The sequence below is a fragment of the Macaca mulatta genome, chromosome 12, assembly GCF_049350105.2.
Source record: "Macaca mulatta isolate MMU2019108-1 chromosome 12, T2T-MMU8v2.0, whole genome shotgun sequence".
NCBI classification, from domain to species: Eukaryota; Metazoa; Chordata; class Mammalia; order Primates; family Cercopithecidae; genus Macaca; species Macaca mulatta.
In genome coordinates this window covers 134,671,727-134,692,090 of record NC_133417.1, presented here as the reverse complement: position 1 = coordinate 134,692,090, position 20,364 = coordinate 134,671,727, and the positions used below count along the sequence as shown (strand labels likewise).

General features: G+C 41.7%; 1 protein-coding gene across 1 annotated transcript in view; it reads left to right on the top strand.

The window, feature by feature from the left end:
- DNER (delta/notch like EGF repeat containing) overlaps nt 1-20,364 on the top strand; it is a 363,927-nt gene that overhangs the window by 284,920 nt on the left and 58,643 nt on the right. The window contains exon 9 of the mRNA XM_015111281.3: nt 17,165-17,287. Coding sequence (XP_014966767.3) covers nt 17,165-17,287 — 123 coding nt within the window. The remainder of the gene's footprint in view (nt 1-17,164; nt 17,288-20,364) is intronic.

Here is a 20,364-nt window from a genome sequence, read left to right as displayed (position 1 = left end):
AGCTGGAGTGATGGGGGCAACTGGGCCACATGTCTCTCTTCATTCAGCAGACCAGTCAGGGCTTCTTCCCATGATGGCAGGGTTCTGAAAGCAGTAACAGAACACGAGGTCTGCATGCTCTTTTTACAGCTGCTTCTGTTGTTTGCCAATGTCCCGTTGGCATGAGCAAGTCACAGGTTTGAGCTTATAGACTCTGTTTCTTGATGGGAGGAGCTACACAGAACCTGTAGCTATTTTTTTTTCAATCTACCATAACCTTAAACCTAAATATGTGAAGAATGTGATGTGATGTGTATGTGTGTGTGCACGTGTGTGTATATATATGTAAATTATCTCTCTATGTGTAAGCAGATTTGAGGAGAAAGAAAGTCGAAAAAGAAAAACAGTGTTTAGTCTTTGGTTGCTTGAAAAGAAATGGGGAGGCCCCTGAACTTGCCTACTCAAGTGATAAGGAATGTCTAGGAGAAAACTTCTTTACTTACCTCATAATTCCATATAGATTGAGCCTTGTTCCTGGCTTTATTTCAAAGAAGTTTCATTTTTCCCTTCAGGTTGTCAACCTATATATTCTCCTAGGATCTTAAGTCACCAAATAAAAACACACTTCTGATTTTTCACTGCTTTATGAACTCTTAAATGAACAAATGCTGTGTTTTTAGGCATCCTTAGTTTAATAAAGAAAGTTGGAACGGAATTCAGAATTTACTCATGTAATTGAGTTGTGATTCTGATTTATTTACATTTTGAAATTTTCTTTGCATCCAGGCTGAATTTCCGCATGAAATTCTTTAGCTGAAGTCCTGACGGTCAGCTTCAGCCCTTGTGCACTTGTAGCCCTTAGGGATAATGGCCAAGTGGAAGGTGTGTGCTTCTAAAGCTATTCTTAAAGGATTATGAGAAATTTCCTTGGTGTCTAACAATATTTAGGATTTAGTATATTTACTCGAGAATGGCAATGACTAATAGAAAGCTTAGAGGATGACATGATTGCATTGTGCCTGTGAATGTCCCCGGTGATGGGGGAATGAAAGTAAATACGGCCAGAAAGATAATTGTGGTCTGCATTGTGGACTCTGTATACCAAAATTTTCTGGAATAATCTCAATCACAGTATTTTGTTTTCCATCACACAAATACTTTGTTACCAAACTATGTATCTATGAGGCCACCTCTGATGTATAATTGGAAACAGCACAACTTTGTGAGATCATGGTTCCCAACTTTTGGTTTGTAAACATTGTTACCTTAGGTTGTCTATGCTTTCTTTTTTTCTTTCTTTCCTTTTTAAAGTAGAGCTTTTATATTTTATTCAAAGTATATTTTAAAAGATAAGTAATATAAATTACCTTTGGAGCAAATTCTCGGCAAGATAATTCTTAGGAATGCAAAAAGCTAATTCACAAATATCTAGTATATGATAGTCAATTTGTAACACATTTAATCTTTACAAAACTATAATATTATTTTTAATATTACCTACTGGTCTGTATGTTACTCAAAATCTTAATCTTGGTGCTGTATTAAATACTTTTAATGCTTTCCATTTTCTGATATTCCTTTCTGCAAAAATATTATTCCCATGGGTTAAGGAAGCTAGATCAGAGATGTGGGAAAAATTGCCCTCACGAATTTGAATTTGAACTTGTTTATCCTCATTCTGCTTAGGCATGTGTGACTCCTAGCCAGACAGTGAGGAACTAGAACACGTTGTGTCACCTCTATATCCTTATTACTTTCCCTCATTTTGGCCTTTCTTTTCCAGTTCATCATTTGCTGTCACTTTGGGATTCCTTTGTGTTGCTGTTTTCCCTTATGTAAACCTCGAGAGGAGGGCAGCTTCCTTTCGTCCACGTGCGGATGGATGGCTGCTAGATCATTTGACTATATGTTTCACTGTTGGTTTATTTATATGCCCATAGTTGGTACATGTTCTGACCATATGTTTTGCGGTTGGATTAGTTACACGCTTAGGAGATACCATGGCTGTCAAAATACAAAACCGGCTGGGCACGGTGGCTCACGCCTGTAATCCCTGCACTTTGGGAGGCCAAGGCGAATGGATCACAAGGTCAGGAGTTTGAGACCAGCCTGACCAGCATGGTGAAACCCCGTCTCTCCTAAAAATACAAAAATTAGCCGGGTATGGTGGCAGGCACCTGTAATCCCAGCTACTCAGGAGGCTAAGGCAGGAGAATTGCTTGAACCCAGGAGGCGGAAGTTGCAGTGACCCTAGATTGCACCATTGCACTCCAGCCGGGGCGACAGAGTGAAGCTCCATCTCAAAACAAAAACAAAAACAAAAACAAACAAACAAACAAAAAAAACCCGCAAAAAAACCCATAACCACACCGTACGTAGCATTTCCCGTGGACAACCCCTACTATTCCTTGAATTTTTGAGAGTCAGAGATTGTGGGAGATGTTGTATACTTTCCTATTCTATAGCTTAGTGACTCTCAAACTTGAGTGCTCATCAGAATCACATTAGAGGGCTTCTTAAGTCATGGAGTTCCGGGCCCTACCCTTAGAGTGCCTGAATCAGCAGGTCGCATTTCTTTTTTTTCTTTTCTTTTTTTTTTTTTTGAGACGGAGTCTTGCTCTGTCGCCCAGGCTGGAGTGCAGTGGCACGATCTCGGCTCACTGCAAGCTCCGCCTCCCGGGTTCAAGCCATTCTCCTGCCTCAGCCTCCCGAGTAGCTGGGACTACAGGCGCACGCCACCGCGCCCGGCTAATTTTTTTGTATTTTTAGTAGAGATGGGGTTTCACAGTGTTAGCCAGGATGGTCTCGATCTCCTGACCTCGTGATCCACCCACCTCGGCCTCCCAAAGTGCTGGGATTACAGGCTTGAGCCACTGCGTCCGGCTATTCGCATTTCTAACAAGTTCCCAGGTGGTGTTGATGCTGCTGGTCTGGGGACCACACTGAAAGCCAAGTGTGATGAATGCGGATACCTCAAATGAATGTCTATTAATAACTAAGAGGTCAACTAAATCAAATTTAACCAATTACTTGTGAAATAAATTAAAAGGAAATAAACACTTAGAAAAACTCTTCTGTACTTTTACACCGTTTAAAATTTCTCTCTGTTGATATACATACTTGTATAGAAATAGTTATCTAGGTTTTATTTTCTCTTCAAAGTGCCATGGTAGAGCCTTAATCTTTGATTTCCCCCCTCCCACCCATTTGTTGCCTTTGCTGGCCCCAGCTCCCATCTTTGTGCGTCCCATAATGAAAAACTTCTGGAATGTGAGAGTGTATGTCTACCTTTTCTTTTCTAAACTTCCTTATCATCTTCCTCACCTCAACTATAAACCAGCTATTTTTATGTGTTTATAAACATGCTAGATAATTAATTGAGGGCATGGGATTATTTTATTAAAATGCTTTTCTTACTGTTTATATGTAAACACACATAGCACAATAATCTTTAACTCAAATTATAAAATATTATTTTGTCATTATACTTAGTATTTAATCTTGGTGCTTTAATCATGGTATTACAAACATTTGTATTAAAAATATTTTAAATAAAAAGTTAGTAAGAAAAACAGGCCACTTTACAATGGATAATTTAAACTGTAGATACCATATGTTTGTAGGGGACATAATGGTGAATTTGCAAGCTGTAGAGAAATATTTGAATGTTATGTTTTATTATTAAAGGGAATGGGATTTCTTCTTTAAATGTAACCTGGCAGATTAATTTGCATCCTTCTGTACCATCTATTTCCTTTTGTAAAAGACATCTTTTTATTGCTCCTCTTTTGTTAAACTCCTGAGTAACTTTTTTTTTTCCTTTTTCACTTGCCTAGATGGTAAGTAGAATCCACCCTCTAGTGGCCAAAAGCAACATTAAAAAAAAATAATAAGACATAAGACAATATCTAAAACATTGTGAAGAGATTGATTTTTCTCAGTGTGACTAGTTTGTAACCCAGTCCTGAAGGCAATTCCAAGAGAAGGCTTTCAGAAATGTTTAGATCAACATGGTTAGAAAGATTACCCAGATGATGGACAAGTTTAAGGACAAAGGCCTTTAGACACCCAAGTGTTTCTGTTAAAGCAGGTTCACTGCCAAGTTCCCCTGGCTTCCAATGTCCTTCATAAGCACAGTCACAACCGAGCTGTCATCTTCCATATCGTCCCAGATTTTCTTAAATGTTTCTTGAGGGAGAATGCTAACCATTTTTAAGGAGTTAACTCAGGATAGTGGTCCTTTGGTTTTTACCATATATAAGAACTGTTTCCTTTCCAAATATAAATTAATTATGATTTACACTCAATACATCTACAGAAGTTACAGAATTTTTAACATCTTCAAAATTTTCTTTTCTACATATTAAAAAGTGTAATTCTTCTTTTAAAAAGCAATTTCTTTACTGACACTGCATTTATTATGATGTCTGTTCCCTGCATCTCAGAAAATCTCCTCTAATAAGCCTACTCGGTTCCCTTTATAGGCTATGGGAAATGTTCTTATCTTGCCACTGAAAAAATCTTTTAAAAAGTTAGGATTTTTCTAATATTACCTGTTTTCCTTACCGCCAATCAAGGGTTAAACATAAAGAATGGTCATCATTTCCCTTGTAATCAGTGGCATGATTTAGAGTTGTGATACTACAAATAAAATACCCATAAAGCATGTGTATTAGTCAAGGGTCTCTAGAGGCACAGAATTAATGGAATATATATATATATATATATATATACACACACACACACACACATACACACACACACACACACACACACACACACAAAGTATTAAGTCGCAAGATCACAAGGTTGCACAATAGGCCGTCTGCAGGCTGAGGAGCAAGGAGAGCCAGTCCGAGTTCCAAAACTGAAGAACTTGGAGTCTGATGTTCGAGGGCAGGAAGCATCCAGCACGGGAGAAAGATGTAGGCTGGAAGGCTAGGTCAGAGTCTCTCTTTTCACGTTTTTCTGCCTGCTGATATTCTAGTCGTGCTGGCAGCTGATTAGATGGTGCCCACCCACATTAAGGGTGGATCTGCCTTCCCCATCCCACTGACTCAAATGTTAACCTCCTTTGGCAACACCCTCACAGACACACCTAGAATCAATACTTTGTATTCTTTGATCCAGTCAAGTTGACAGTCAGTATTAACCATCAGTTCATCAGTATTAACCATCACAGCATGGATGATATTATCCCCTTATATCACACAGTAGCGTATCTCTGTTACGGAAAATTAAAAAACATGAATATACATATTTAAATTTATGAAAGAACCCCTTAACAAAACAATTGTCAATTTTGGAAAATGTTTTTCCAGGCCTTTTAATGCATGTTTGTGTAAAACAGGCTCTGGTAAAGAAAAGAACTCTTGCGTATTTATGTATGCAAAGGTTATTTGGCCCTCTGATTCCATTTTTCTAGCAAGTTCAATTTACCCAGTTTGATCAAGCATCTTCTATATTCATCAGCCTGTGTGCTAAGGAAATGAGAGGAGAACAGCCTGTTGTTAAAGAGAAAATGCAGAGTTTGGAATCAAATACTGAGCAGTGAGTCGAAGTTTTACTGCCAAGCAGGAAACCAGATCCGGCCCTGAGGTTAATCTCAGGGGATGGGGCTATGAAAAGGAAAAAGGGTAGGTTTTTAAAAGCCAAACATAAACAGGCTGTTTCGTATTGGAAAAATTTAGATCTTCGAGTTCCTGGGTAGTGAAATCTGGGCTAATCAGCCAGACACCATGTCAGTGCTAAGCTGGTGCTATCTCTAGTAAGCTGACCATGTGAAACAATGACTCAGAGTAATGGCATCCTTAAGGGCTATGGTGATTAGGGCCTTTGCTGTGTCTGCAAGGTGAGCACCTATTTCAGAAGTATGGCACCCAGGTTGTCTTTTTAAATCATGTTTGCATCACAGGCCAGGTGGCCACACGTTACATCATGACGTGCTTATGCCAGGCTTTGTGCTTGATGCTTCCCTTGTGTTACCACCTCATGTGCAGTGCCAGGCCCATGTTCCCCTAAGGGGGGGCAGAAACCCCTCCTTTTATAAGTATCCTTTGTTGCCACAAGTGCCCATGAGTGGCCTTGATGGAAGATGTGACACACTGGCACTGAGCTGCAGCTGTATGCCGGATGGTCCAGTGATCCCCATCTAGAAATACTCTCAACACTGAGTTACAAAAAGTACTTCATAAAAAGGAAATGATGTCAAATACATTTTATTTTCATAAAGGAGGCAAGAATATGTATTTTACTTAGGAAGCAAGAATCCTGCTGTGTGCCATTGTCTCTCAAACTCTCACATTGTACCCCCAGCTCCCATATGCTCCGCCATCTTGGTGAGCCTCCAAGGGCAGTGCTCAAGGTGATTACGCCAGCTGGAGGCATCACTCTGCAGGGGCCCACAACATTTCTAACAGGGACCTTGCTAGCTGCTCAGTGTCATTCCATCACGTTTTGGACCAGTTTTTCTTTCTATTTTATCTTTTTGGGCTTTTCTCTTTCTGTGTCTCTTTCTCTGTCTCTTTTCTCTCTCCGTCTCGATACCTCTAGGTCTCTCTTTTGCTCTTCCTCTCTCCCCCTCCCGTGCTCCCCTGATCCTGCTCTTTCTTTTTCTGCCCTCCCTCCACCTCTGACTTCTTGTGTCTTCTTACATGAGGTCTTTCTTTCTTAACTACAGTACAAACGAACTCCTCAGCAACTACTTCAGTGCTTGGCAATATAGTCAGATTTCAGCAAATACTCATTAAAATGAACTGTTTTTTTTTTTTTCCCAAATCACTTCTGTTTTTCTGGGAGAAGCTATCGATTCTTTTTGTTCAATTAAGGTCTGCTCCTCCTGGAATATGGTTCCCTTCCATTCCATTCCCCTCCCCAGCCCCTTCCTTCTAATGAGATTCTGTTGTATTTCAAAATTCCTAGAAGAGAAATTGGCCCGTAGAAGGGGATTCAATAAATGTCAATTCCTGCACTCCTCTGAAAGAAATTGTAGTATGTCTGGATAAAATAAGCCAGGAACCCGGGCCTCCCCTTCCACCTCTCCTTCCTTCTCACCCTTCACATTCTATTCATTACCAGGTATTTCTATTTACTGTTTAAATGGCTCTTGACATTTATGTTCCACATGGCCCTGACACTACTCTCATCCCAACCATGATTTCCCGAGATGATTGCAGCAGCCTCTTCACTGATTTCTCCGCATTGATTCTTGCAGGTCTTATCCCTGTTCTCCGAAGGGTAGCTGGAGCAATCTCTCTGAAATGCAAATCTGATTTTTTATCCCCCCACCACCCACATTAAAGATACCACCAGGCCTGACACCTGCCTGTTTCTTTTCTTCTTCTTTTTTTTTTTGAGATGGAGTCTTGCTCTGTCACCCAGGCTGGAATGCAGTGATGCGATCCTGGCTCACTGCAACCTCCACCTCCCAGGTTCAAGCAATTCTCCTGCCTCAGCCTCCCAAGTAGCTGGGACTACAGGCATATGTCACCACGCCCGGCTGATTTTTGCATTTTTAGTAGAGATAAGATTTCACCATGTTGGTCAGGCTGGTCTCAAACTCCTGACCTCGTGATCTGTCCGCCTCAGTCTCCCAAAGTGCTGGGATTACAGGCGTGAGCCACCGTGCCTGGCCTGGTGTTCTTATTTCTTCTCTGCCCTTTGCTCTACGGTGGACTCCAACCCATGTCCAGAAGAAATCACAAGCCATGTCCCCTCCACCATGGGTCTTTTGCACCCACAGCTTTTCCTGCCTTGAATTTTCTCATCATTCTTCTGCACACCCCTCCCTTTTGGCTCACTCTACCCTCATCCGGCCAGCCTCCCTGGGGCAAGGTCAGCTCTCCTGCATCTCCTCCCTCCTGGAACACCAGGCCCCTCATTGCTAATACTTCCGAGTTATGATTTTCCATTGACTTGAATGATTGATTGATGTTTTTCCCCTCATAAGCGCCCCCGTAAAGGCACTATATGTTTTTACTCACCAGATAGCCCCAGTGACTAGCACAGTGCCTGACATATAGCAGGAATTGAATAACTATTTGTTGACTTAAAGAATGAATAGATCGAGGAGGCAAATATGAGAAACAGAATTACCAACCTTCCCCATGTGGCTATTAAAGCCAGAGAGCCTCTGCACTGAGGGAGAATATAAACTCATGGTGTGAACAGTGAGGATATGATTTAGAGCTGGCTCTTTGTCATCCATCCCTTTGGAAGCCCAGGGAGGGAGGTGGAAATTTGTAGATGGCTCAATAACATAAATAATAAGGAGGTTTTACAGTCAAAAACTATAATTTAGCCTCTCTCTTTAGTCCTTTCAATTTAATGTTAACAAAAATCACAGCAAGTGGATATATTGACTGATTTCGGTCTTTTGACATTTATTTTCTTTTCTGGCTGAGGTGCCATGAGCAATAAAAGGATAAGAAATTAGAGATTAAAGAAATAAGTAACATCCGCAGCTACTGTCCTCCACACACTAATGAATGTTTTGCATTGACTTACACAAGTTCCTCCATGTTCACAAATATTTTCTGGCTTTATTGTATGTGTTGTGTGTGTGTGACAGAAGCATGATTACTCAGTGAAAACCTGCACAGGTATCAATACCAGCAGGTTCGTTTAAACAAGAGCATCTGAACACTTAATAGGATTAATGTGAGCCCAGATTCTTGCCTCTGTTTTTATTTCTGTTCTTTAATCGATTTCTATTATGAACCTGCCAGCAACAAGAGAGGCTAAGGGAGATAGATGCGCACACACACACACACACACACACACACACACACACACATACATGCACCCACACCTTTATTTCAAGGTTCCCTTGAAATAAAGCTCTACACAGCAAGATGAATGCATACTGTCCCACATTCCAGGGCGCCGAAGGGCTTTATGACCACCAGTGAGTTTAGCCAGAATTTGAAAGCTCACAATCATATTAATGTAATAGGATTATTTTATCTGTGTCCCACTTTTTTTTTTTTTTCTTTTTTTTGAGACTGAGTCTTGCTCTGTCACCCAGGCTGGAGTGCAGTGGTGCAATCTCGGCTCACAGCAAGCTCTGCCTCCCGGGTTCAGGCCATTCTCCTGCCTCAGCCTCCTGAGTAGCTGGGATTACAGGTGCCCGCCACCATGCCCGGCTAATTTTTTGTATTTTTAGTAGAGATGGGGTTTCACTGTGTTAGCCAGGATGGTCTGGACCTCCTGACCTCGTGATCCACCCATCGCAGCCTCTCAAAGTGTTGGGATTACAGGCGTGAGCCACTGCGCCGGGCCCCTATATCTTTAACGACTATGGGTGAGGTGGAATAGTAGATCTCCCAGGAACTGGCCTAGCCTTGAATCAGAAAGTCATGGGTTTTCACATTTTATCCACTGGCGCTGAAGAAGGGAAAACATCCTCTGAATTGTGACGCATCATTAAGGGAACCACTCTTCACAGCCCTGCACTCGCTTCAGCCTGACTATGAAGTAAAAACAAAAGCCCCAGACACCTTAAATTTACCCTTGCCTTGAATTCAGCCTGCACGAGGGGAGTGAGTGGCATGTCCTCCCTGTGGTTGTCCTGATCACAGCTCCGTGGTCTGCGAAGGTCCTGTTTGCCTGAGGCAGCAGGAAGCATGAATCGCCCTCCAGAGGTGATACTCACAGATGAGTCGCTGGGAATTTGTTGCACGAAGTGTGAAAGCCGTCTGGCTGCAGCTCGAATCTTACAATTTTGGAGATTTTTGAGTGTGATGAGGGATGGGCGAGGGGAGGGAAAGTACTCCTGTGAGCAAACACAGTGTGGAGCCAGAGCCGGTGGGTCCTGGATTGATGTTTAAATGCTGTCTTGAGACAGTATTGAGAGGGAAGACCGTGCAAGGCCATGGAAGGCCTTGCCTTTTACTGGGGAGAGTAGGAATTGAGTGACTCTTGAGACCTTTGTGCAGCAGTGTCCTGTTCTGGAGCAGGTCAGGGTCTGTGGGGTGGAATTTGGGCTCCACCGTACCTTTGCTGAGCTGGTCAAGGCTGTAGGGCTGTGGTCTTTTCATCTGAAAAATAGGAAGAGCACTAGCTAGAAACCAGCTTCACCACATGGCTTGAGGCTTCATAGGGGCACAGAGGGGAGTCCCAATCCAAGGGCACAGCATTCAACAGGGTTCTCGTTAGCTCAAAAATCACCAGGCAGGGTCTCCCTTCTTACTCCCCTCTATCCCATTCACTTGCTATGAGCCAGTCCCAGATAAACCCAGGGCCTGTTTCCTTCTGTGGGATAGCAGTGCTGGAGAGAGTCACCCTATGGACTGTGTTACGTCAAACCCACAAGGGCAGAAGCCCCCCTCGGTATTGTCCAGAAATCCTTTTGCTCTAATGAATGAACTCTCACTCCTCACAATTTGAAACCCACATGTCCTCAAATCTCTTCAAGTTGCTTTCATTTTATAAAAAGGATCTAGGACAGTAGTTCTCAAAAGGGATTTTTGTCTTCCAGGGGACATATGACAATGACTGGGGACATTTTTGATCAATACAACTGGGAAGGATGGTGTTATTGGAATCTAGTGTGTAGAGGTCAGGAATGCGGCTCAACATTCTACAGTGCACAGGGAAGCTTCCAGCAATTATGATCTGGTCCAAAATACCAACAGTCTCGTGACTGAGAAACTCAGATTCTAGTTGCTAAGGACTAAATTAGGCCCCCCACCCAATTCATATGTTGAAGTTGTAACCTCCAATGTCTTTGGAGATAGAGCCTTTACAAAGGTAATTAAGGTTCAATGAGATTGTAAGGGTAGGGCTGTAATACAATCACACTGATGTCCTTATGAGAAGCAGAAGGACACCAGGAGCACTCACACACAGAGAAAAGGACACGTGAGGTCTCACAGAGAAGGCGGCCATCTGAAAGCCAAGGGGAGAGGCCTCAGGGGAAACCATACCTGTTGAGACCTTGACCATGGACTTCTAGCCTCCAAAACTCTGGGAAAATAAGTTTTTGTTTAATTCAACCAGTGCTATAGTGTTTTCATGGGAGCCCTAATAAACTAACACACTAGACAATGAGTTTGGAGACAACATGAGAAAGAAGGAAGAACACACAGGATTGACTACGTGACCTTGGGCAAATTTCTTTACCTCTCTAACTCTTAATTCCTCATCTATAAATTGGGACGAGTCATGCCCACCACCTTGGGTTTTTATGAGAATTAAACAAATTAACACACCTAAAGGACCTGACACAAGGCAGATGCCACTAACTTGCTACTACACTGGGCGCTCCATACAGGTGGAGACCCCATTCTTTAGCTTTGTATGCAGTACCCAGGGCACCTGGAAGGTGCTGGAGCACCATAGAAACATTTTAAAAGTGCATCCAATCAATCGATAACATTTTGGGTGCTTATTCAACAATTTTACTTGTGTAGCCTTTTCTGAAACAGATATCACAGGTACAGCTGTGAACACTGCATTTGCAGACTCTTCCCTCAAGCTTATCCTGTAGTGGAAGAAGAGACATGATAATCAGTACAGAACTACAGTAAAAATAGGATTTCAGACAGTTACAAATACTATGATGGAAATCAGCTGAGTGTCATGATGAGTTGCTGGTGGGAAGAGCTGCTGTACATAGCATTGTCAGAAAACTATCGGAGGAAGTGATTTTTGTTGATGTTTTTGCTTTATGGATACAGATATTCTTTATTGGAGATTTACATTCCACTAGAGCTATTGTTCTTGTGAAGTGGTTTTCTAAAATGATGAATAACTCTTGGTACAATCTTCTCTTGGTTTATCCAGTAGTACATTTTATGAAAACTCCGTATATCTTTTTTTTTTTTTTTTGAGATGTAGTCTCGCTCTGTCTCCCAGGCTGGAGTACAGTGGCACAATCTGGGTGCACCACAACCTCTGCCTCACAGGTTCCAGTGATTCATATGCCACAGCCTCCCAAGTAGCTAGGATTACAGGTGCCCGCCACCACGCCTGGCTACTTTTTGTATTTTTAGTAGAGATGGGTTTCACCATGTTGGTCAGGCTGGTCTTGAACTCCTGACTTCAAGTGATCCACCTGCCTCAGCCTCCAAAAGTGCTGGGATTACAGGTGTGAGCCACTGTGACAGGCTCAAAACTCAGTATATCTTAAAATGGTGCTATACATATAAAGAAGTTAGGTTTTAATTTTCACCTACATGAAGGTCCAGTGGAACAGTCCAATGTTGTGAAGAATGAGGAGGAATTCCTTGTTGTGGAAGAATATCCAGGGCATTGCAATGTTTAATATCTTTGCCCCCTCCCACCCTCCTAAATTCCAGTAGAACCCTCCAATCATTGCGATGAGGATCACTCCCACCCCTAATTTCCTTAAACACCCTCTAAGGACTAGCACAGCCACCATTAAGAGCAATGGTTTTGAGGGTGTTCGTTGACCTCCTCATCTTCTAGTCCAGTGGTCATTCTTGCTCATTTGAGCCTCTGACACTGCTAACCCACCTTCCTTGACATCCTTTCATCCTCTGGCTTCCATGACACTGCATGCCTTGGGCTTTTCTCCGCCTTTTTGCCCAATCCTTGTCCAGTGTCCTGATCTGGGTCTTTGTTCTCCACCTGCCCATCTGGTCTGACTTTGACCCCTTCTTTTTTCCCTTCCATTTTCTTCTTTAATGAAAACTTCAAAACCACTTCCAGGTGACTAATTCCCAAAGTGCTTTTTCTAAGCCATTTACACACATACTTCCAACTGCCACTTGGACCTGCCCAAGTGTGCCCAATCTAAACACGTCCAAAGTTCAACTGGTCTTCTAAGCCTGTTTTTCCTCCTCTAAGCCTATTTTTCCTTTGGTGGTACCTCTTGGTGATAATTACTTCATCCACTCACTCAGCTAAACATGGCAGCCATCTCCACTGCTCTTTCTCATTCTCCCATCTGGTTGGTTGCTGTGCCCTGTCAATCTGAAAGAAACAATGGGAACTGATTATTCCAGAGCAAATCATGCAAAGATGGGAGCAATGCTGATAAAGATCAGTGCCTTGGAAGGGGCCACTCTAATCCCACCCTTTGATCTTTTATTTTATTTTTAAAAATTCTTTGGACTAGCCTATTTTTTTTTTCCAGACCCTGGGCATGCTGCCCTGAGCTAATTTGTTTGCCCGAATTAATTATCAGCAGGGGGTGACAGCCTCATTTTCACAGAAGCCCTCTCTTCTGGAAGGAGTACCTTTTTGTTCCAACCGTCCGATTGAGGCTGCTTGGCACTGAGTATAAAGGGTGCCTTGACATTTCCATGAAGACATTTAAATGTTACCGTCTCTGAAGAAACAGTTTTAGAATATGAAAACTTTATCTTTTTTCCCCCCAAGGAAGAAAAACATCACCAGCTTAATTATCTCTGTAAAATAACTTCCTCATTTGCTTTTCATATTGCTAGTATAAAAAGATAATGATACTGTTTTCAAAAATGGAAACAATTATAGATGATCTTGCAAAACTTGCTTGTTTGATTTTTGTCTATTTAAATACCACCTCAATTCAGAGGTCAAAGAGGCATGCAGGGTTGTGGTTATATATTACCCTTCCATGTTGATTGTTAAAAGATCTCCTAGTAGGGCAAATGCAATTGAAAACGTGCTGCTGGTGATTGTACTCCATAGTAACCTCAAAAAGGTTCTTATATTAGGAGAAGCAAAAGACACTTAACTCTTTACACATACATGGATATATATGTATATATTTTTACCTCTCCCACTCTCTCTCTTTCCATATATATACACATATATATTTCATGTTGTATTTTTTTACCACTATATATATATATATTTTATGTTGTGTATTTTTTACCCACTATATATATAGTAGGTAAAATATAGATATAGATATAGGTATATAGATAGGGGTAAAATACATGTATGTAATAGTGGTTATATATGTATGTAATAGTGGTTAAAAAATATATATGTATTTAATAATACATATATATTTATATATATAGTGGTAAAAAACACAGAATTAAACGTACCTCCCTAACAAATGTTTAAGTATACATTACAGTATTATTTACCATACACACACTGTTTACCAGGCGATATCTAGAACTTACTCATCTTGCATAACGTGTTGCATAATTAAACAGCAGCTCTCCATTTTTCCCTTTCCACAGACCCTGGCAATCACCATCATTCTGCTTTCTGCTTCTGTGAGTTTGACTATTTTAAAAATACATCATATAGGTGGAACCATATAGTATTTGTCCTTCTGTGACTGGCTTATTTCATGTAATGTAATGTCCTGAAGGTTCATCCATATTGTAGCACATGACAAGATTTTCTTCCTTTTGAAGGCTGAATAATATTCCATTGTATTACGTACCACTGTTGCTTGAGCTGTCCATTCTTCTGTCGATGGACATCAAGTTGCTTCTACTTCTTGGCTATTGTGAATGATGCTGCAATGAACATGGGAGTGCTAGTATCTCCTCCAGATCCTCTTTTCGATTCTTTTGGTTGAGTACCCAGCAATGGAATTGCTGGATCATGTGGTAGTTCTATTTTTTATTTTTTGAGGAACCACTATAGTTTTTCACAGCAGCTGTACCATTTTACCTTCCTACCAACAGTGCACAAAGGTTCCAATTTCTTCAAATCTGCCCCAACACTTGTTATTTTCTGTTTTTGTTTGTTTGTTTTGTTGTTGTTTTTTTTTATAATGGCCATCCTAACAGGTGTGAAGTGATATCCTGTTATGATTTTAATTTGCATTTCCCTGATTATTAGTGATGTTGGTTAGTGATGTTATTTTCATATGCCTGTTGGCCATTTGTATTATTTTGTACCATACATGACTGCCAACTCAAAATGGACTAAAAACTTAAACGTAAGACTTGGGAGTATGAAACTTCTGGAAGAAAACATAGGGGAAAAAACTTCATAACGTTGGCCTTGGGAATGACTTCTTGGATGTGATATCCAAGGTACAGGCAACAAAAGCACAAATACAAAAGTGGTACTTCAAACTTAAAAGCTTCTACATAACAAAGGAAACAATCAACAGCGTGAAAAGGCAACCTATGGAATGGGAGAAAATATTTGCAAACAGTACATTTGATAAGGGGTTAATATACAAAACTCTTGTTAAAAGAAAGAGCTTTCATTGAATCTAAATCAGGAATCAGCAAACTTGTTCTGCAAAGGGCCAGATAGTAAATGTTTAGGCTTTGCAGGCCATATAGTCTCTGTTGCAACCACTCAGTCCTTTGTTGTCGTGTGAAAACAGCCATAGACAATATGTAAATGCATGACTGGCTGTGTCCCAATAAAACTTTATTTGCAAAAACAGGCTGGGATAGATTTGATCCGTGGGCCATAGTTTGCTGACCCCCTGGTCTAGAACAGAGTTTCTCAACCTGGCTGTACTGTTATTTTTTCTGGATAGTCTTGTTGTGGGAGGCTGTCCCGGGCAGCCTCCTGTAGGACTGTAGGATCCTTAGCAGCACTCTTGACTCTACCTCCTAGATGCCAGCAGCAACCCCTCCCCGTACCTCCAGTTGTGACAAGGAAAAATGTCTCCAAACATTTTCAAATGTCCTTTGGGGGACAAAACTGCTGCTAGTTGAGTACCTCTTATCTATATGATGGAAATAATCTAATAAAGGATAATAGAAAGATTTCCCTAAAGTTACAAAAAGTAGGGTAACATACTGCTTTTCAGAAGAATTGAAAACTATAGTATATTTGTCTTAGGTAGGTCAAGGGCTCCTCAAAGGGGCCATTATCACAACCTAAATTTGGAAAGCTTTTCAAAAACAACTGAAATGACAACATATTTGAAAAGTGCTCTGTTAATAATGCAGATATGAGCTTAACCTACTTTTATGATAGGCACAAGAAACAAAACAGTTCAACATATTAGCATGTTCTAATGGGACTTCCTGAGTTTGAGAGTTGGTTGTGAGTTGGAAAGGCTAGGGAAAAGCTAGTAGTTCTAATTCCTACTTTGGTAAGGGTTTATTTTTTCTGCTTATCTGAATTCAGAACGAACACGGGCAGTGTGACTTTTGAAAACACTCATATGTTTTTCATTGTTTGGACAGGGCCGGACAAAAATGGCCTGGTTTCACTGCAAATTGGCAGTAACACATGTTTTCAAAAGTTGAAAACTGCATAACCCTCATGAGTGAATCTCAAAGAATGTTGTTTTCTTGTCCTTTAGAATAAACACCTGTTTTGCAAATAGGAGGGTAAAATCCATCTTTATCAAGAAATTGTGGGTTTATTTTTTCTTCACTCGCATTATGATTTATTTAGTAATTTAAACATTTAGGTACAATTTAAAATGCTATAATTTATATGATCATATCTTTAAACAAGCAATAACAACAAAAATACTCTCATATTTCATCAAGAATTTCAGTTAAGCATTTTGAGCTCATTTTCTTTTCTGACTTGAAAAGGAAATACAGATATATTTTTCTAATGTGGTTCTCACACTTTTTGTTTTGTTCTCTCTCTTTTTTTTTTTTTTTTTTTTGAGATGGAGTTTTGCTCTTGTCGCCCAGGCTAGAGTGCAGTGGTGCAATCTTGGCTCACTGCAACCTCTGCCTTCTGGGTTCAAGTGATTCTCCTGCCTCAGCCTACTGAGTAGCTGAGATTACAGGTGCCCGCCACCATGTCTGGCTAATTTTTTGTGTTTTTAGTAGAGACAGAGTTTCACTATGTTGGCCAGGCTGATCTCGAACTCCTGAGCTCAAGTGATCCACCTGCCTCAGTATCCCCAAGTGCTGGGATTACAGGCATGAGCCACCGCACCGAGCCAGGTTCTCACTCTTGAAGGGAGTTGTTTGCTCCTCCCCTGCTGTAAGTTCTGCTCACTCACTATCTCCAATGGCTGCAGCAGACACACTCAGTGACTGGATCACCCTAACACCAGCACCGTTGGACGCACTATGATGAAAATGTCATTGGATAAATGAAATCACTTCTTTTATACTTGGGATCATGAAAAAGTGTGATAAGAACAGGCTCTTTCTTCATAGCCTTCCCCCAAATCCACCTTTCAGCTTTACCCCAAGAGATCTAGCTCCTGAAATCCCATCTGTTTGTGCCATACTTTCTAATGAATACCCCCAACTGCCTTCCTTTCTGGCTGGTCCCGCGTGGGTTGTAAATGGGATGCATTTGACAGCAGGCCTTTCTCTCTGTCCCTCAGGTTACCACGGCCTCTACTGTGAGGAGGAATATAACGAGTGCCTCTCCGCTCCATGCCTGAACGCAGCCACCTGCAGGGACCTCGTTAATGGCTATGAGTGTGTGTGCCTGGCAGAATACAAAGGTGAGAGGCTGCCTGGCCTTCCTGTGCCAGGAAGGCTCTAAATGACATCATGTATTTTTCAGTGTAAATGCATAAACCTCTAATTGGACCATGAATTGTTCAGAATAAAAATCAAATGCTGAAGCTGGCATGATTAATGGGTCCAAGGAGACCAATTTGCAAGCCTCTGGTTTCTTTCTGATGGACTGAGAAACAACCGTCTCCCCTGTCCTGTTCTTCGTGGATCCTCGCTCTCTTTTTTGTTGAATGTGTAAAAAGCTGAAAACAAAAAGTAATATTAAGATGGACTGTCAGACATAGGTCAGAGACCATGGGTGTGAAAAATGTGGAAGAGGAAGGATGCTTCCCTGTAAAGCTTCTTATGCAGAGATAGAATGCTGTGCTTTCTTGGAGAGGAGGCAGGCGGAGTCCCATGCATTGGCACATACGTTAAGCTTATTAAAAACAGGCGACATTGACAGATTGTTTCTAATGGGTGGACCCCGTTCTAACCCCTAATGTGCATAGCTCACTAAATCCCCCCAAAAACCTTATGAGGTGGATAGTAATGCTCTCCCCCTATAGCCCTGATCAGCATGGTTCCTAAAGCCCTTTCTCCCAGCGTCTCCGTTGGCCTCTGGCCACGTTTTGTGGATGGCAAGGCTTCCTGGAGCCCACATACCCTCAGACGGCCCTGTTCCAGGAGAGCCTATTTATCAGCTGTTGCACACATTTCTCTAAGCCGTAACTTCAGGGCCGGGTTTAGATTTTGGAATGCTTTTGTGGGCTCTATTTATAACCATTTCACTTAACTGCTTGCTCCTATTGCTGCTTGCTTGATGCCATCCACCTGCCTGGAGACCTTACGTTGCCCTCACCGTTGCTTCTCTTTGGATGAACCGACCTTTATTAGTAACCATTTTGGCAAGTCTCATGGCCTTATGGGCTACACTGAAAACTTGATTAAGCTCCTGGATAAAAGGGCTGAAGCTGGGCCAAGTCTTGACTTTGTGTTCCACAGATCTGATGCTTCTTTTGGAGTATGACGTTTGGTTAGAACCAAACTCCATTAACATCTACCAGGACACAACAGCAGATGTGCTGGCTTCATTCTCAGGCTTCTCAGTTCTGGGTCTATCTATCTATTACCTTTCTCTCTACATATCTTCAACCTCCTTCCCCCTTCCTCCTTGCCATGTCTATAAATGTTTTCATGGATTTCTTACTCTGAACAAATGAAGATTCTAGGAAGATGGCAGCTCACATTGACATTCAATATCCCTTATCCCTCCTGACTCTCTGGTAGGGATGGCTCAGTAAGGTAGATGACCCTGGATGGGGTCATCTGAAGATTTGGGGTCTTAAGAAACGGTATGTGTGCTAGGAGCCTTTGCTTACAACAAGAACAAGGGATGAGGGCTCCAGAGAGAACTGATGACTCAGTGAACAGACGAGTCCAAAGAATCCTTCATCTTGTAGAGAGGAAGTACATGCTGTAATTGTGCTGCATCTGACCCTAGGAGGCAGAGGGCTATATTGATCTGATGGATACGGGCTGCCCTTTAAGGAAATTGCACAGTAGGCTGAGCTGCCCCCCACCCCGCCGCTTTTTTGTGGCCTTGAGAGGAGGAGGCCTCTCTCTGCCTCATGCCTTAGTACACAGGACCCCAGTGGCTGCCCATCCAGCACTGAAGGGGAATGTGTTATGTTGTCTGTCTCTGCCAAGATTTCCACCCTCTAGCCTGGCCAGTACAAGGAGCCCACACCGGCAACTCAGAGAGGGAGAAAAGTTTAGGGAAATAAAAACAAAAATTGCAACAACAGCTCTAAACATTCAAGAAAGGAAGTGAAAAAAGTCATGTATACTACTCAGAATTGAATTTGGTTCTGAATAAAAAGGAGGAACTAGTGCATGAGAGGTTCAGAGTATGAGGAAGTGGAAACCACGAGTGAAAAGACAGGAAACATGGAGAGAAGATTTGAGAGATCTGCTTCTGCCTGAGCGATGAGTGCTCCAGGAGAAGGAGCATGTGGAAATAGAAGCAGAATTCACTAGCTCCTAGAAGGAGGGGTCTGTGAGGTGAAGAAAGTCTTATTTTCTAATAGAATGGGCTCACAGGGCAGCAGTTGGATTAATGAAGGAGATGATACATAATTGGAGATTTCCTGGTAAAATTTGTAACTGCAAGGATAAAGAGAAATGTTTACAAGATTCTTCAAAGGGAACACAGGTTACATACAGAAGAAAGAGAATCAAACCAGCATTATACTGCCCCTCTCTATCATGAAGGTAAAGAATAGCAGAGCAGTGTTTCAGACTTTTAAATGAAAAGGACTAGGAGTTAAAGGGTTGTTTATATTTGAGGGCAAAAGAAAGATATTGACATACATTCAAGGATACAGAAAATACAGCACCCTATACCCTAAGATAAGTACCTTAATAAGCATCCCCACCAAATAGGAACTAAATCAAAACAAAGATATCCAGACAGGGGAAGATGGAGAATGGAAGGAAGAGGTTTATGCCTTTAAATGCAGGCATAAGTCTAAATAGATGATATTTATGTGATTGTGAATGGTAATATAATGGTGAAGGAAAGTCTCTTGAAAAAAGTAGATCTACATTCTGTATCAGCTGTCTATTGCTGCATAACAAATCAGTACCCAGTACTGGCTTAAAACAACATGCTTTTATTACCTAACAGTTTCCTAGGTCCAGGTGTGGCTTAGTCAATTCCCAGCTCAGGGGCTCACACAGGTGAAAGCCAGGTATTGACTGACTGAGCTCTCATCTGAGGCTTGAATAGTGAGACATCAGCTTCCAAGTCCCCTTAGGTTATTGGCAGAACTTGTATCCTTGTGGATGTAGGATTTGTGACAGCTTGCTCTTTGAAAGCCAGCAACTATGACAGAGCCCCCACTGCTTCCAGTCTTGAACTTTCGGGAAGGCCTGGATTTTTTTTGTGTGTGTGTGTGATGGAGTTTCACTCTCGTTGCCCAGGCTGGAGTGCAATGGTGCGATCTTGGCTCACTGCAACCTCTACCTCCCTGGTTCAAGTGATTCTCCTGCCTCAGCCTCATGAGTAGCTGGGATTACA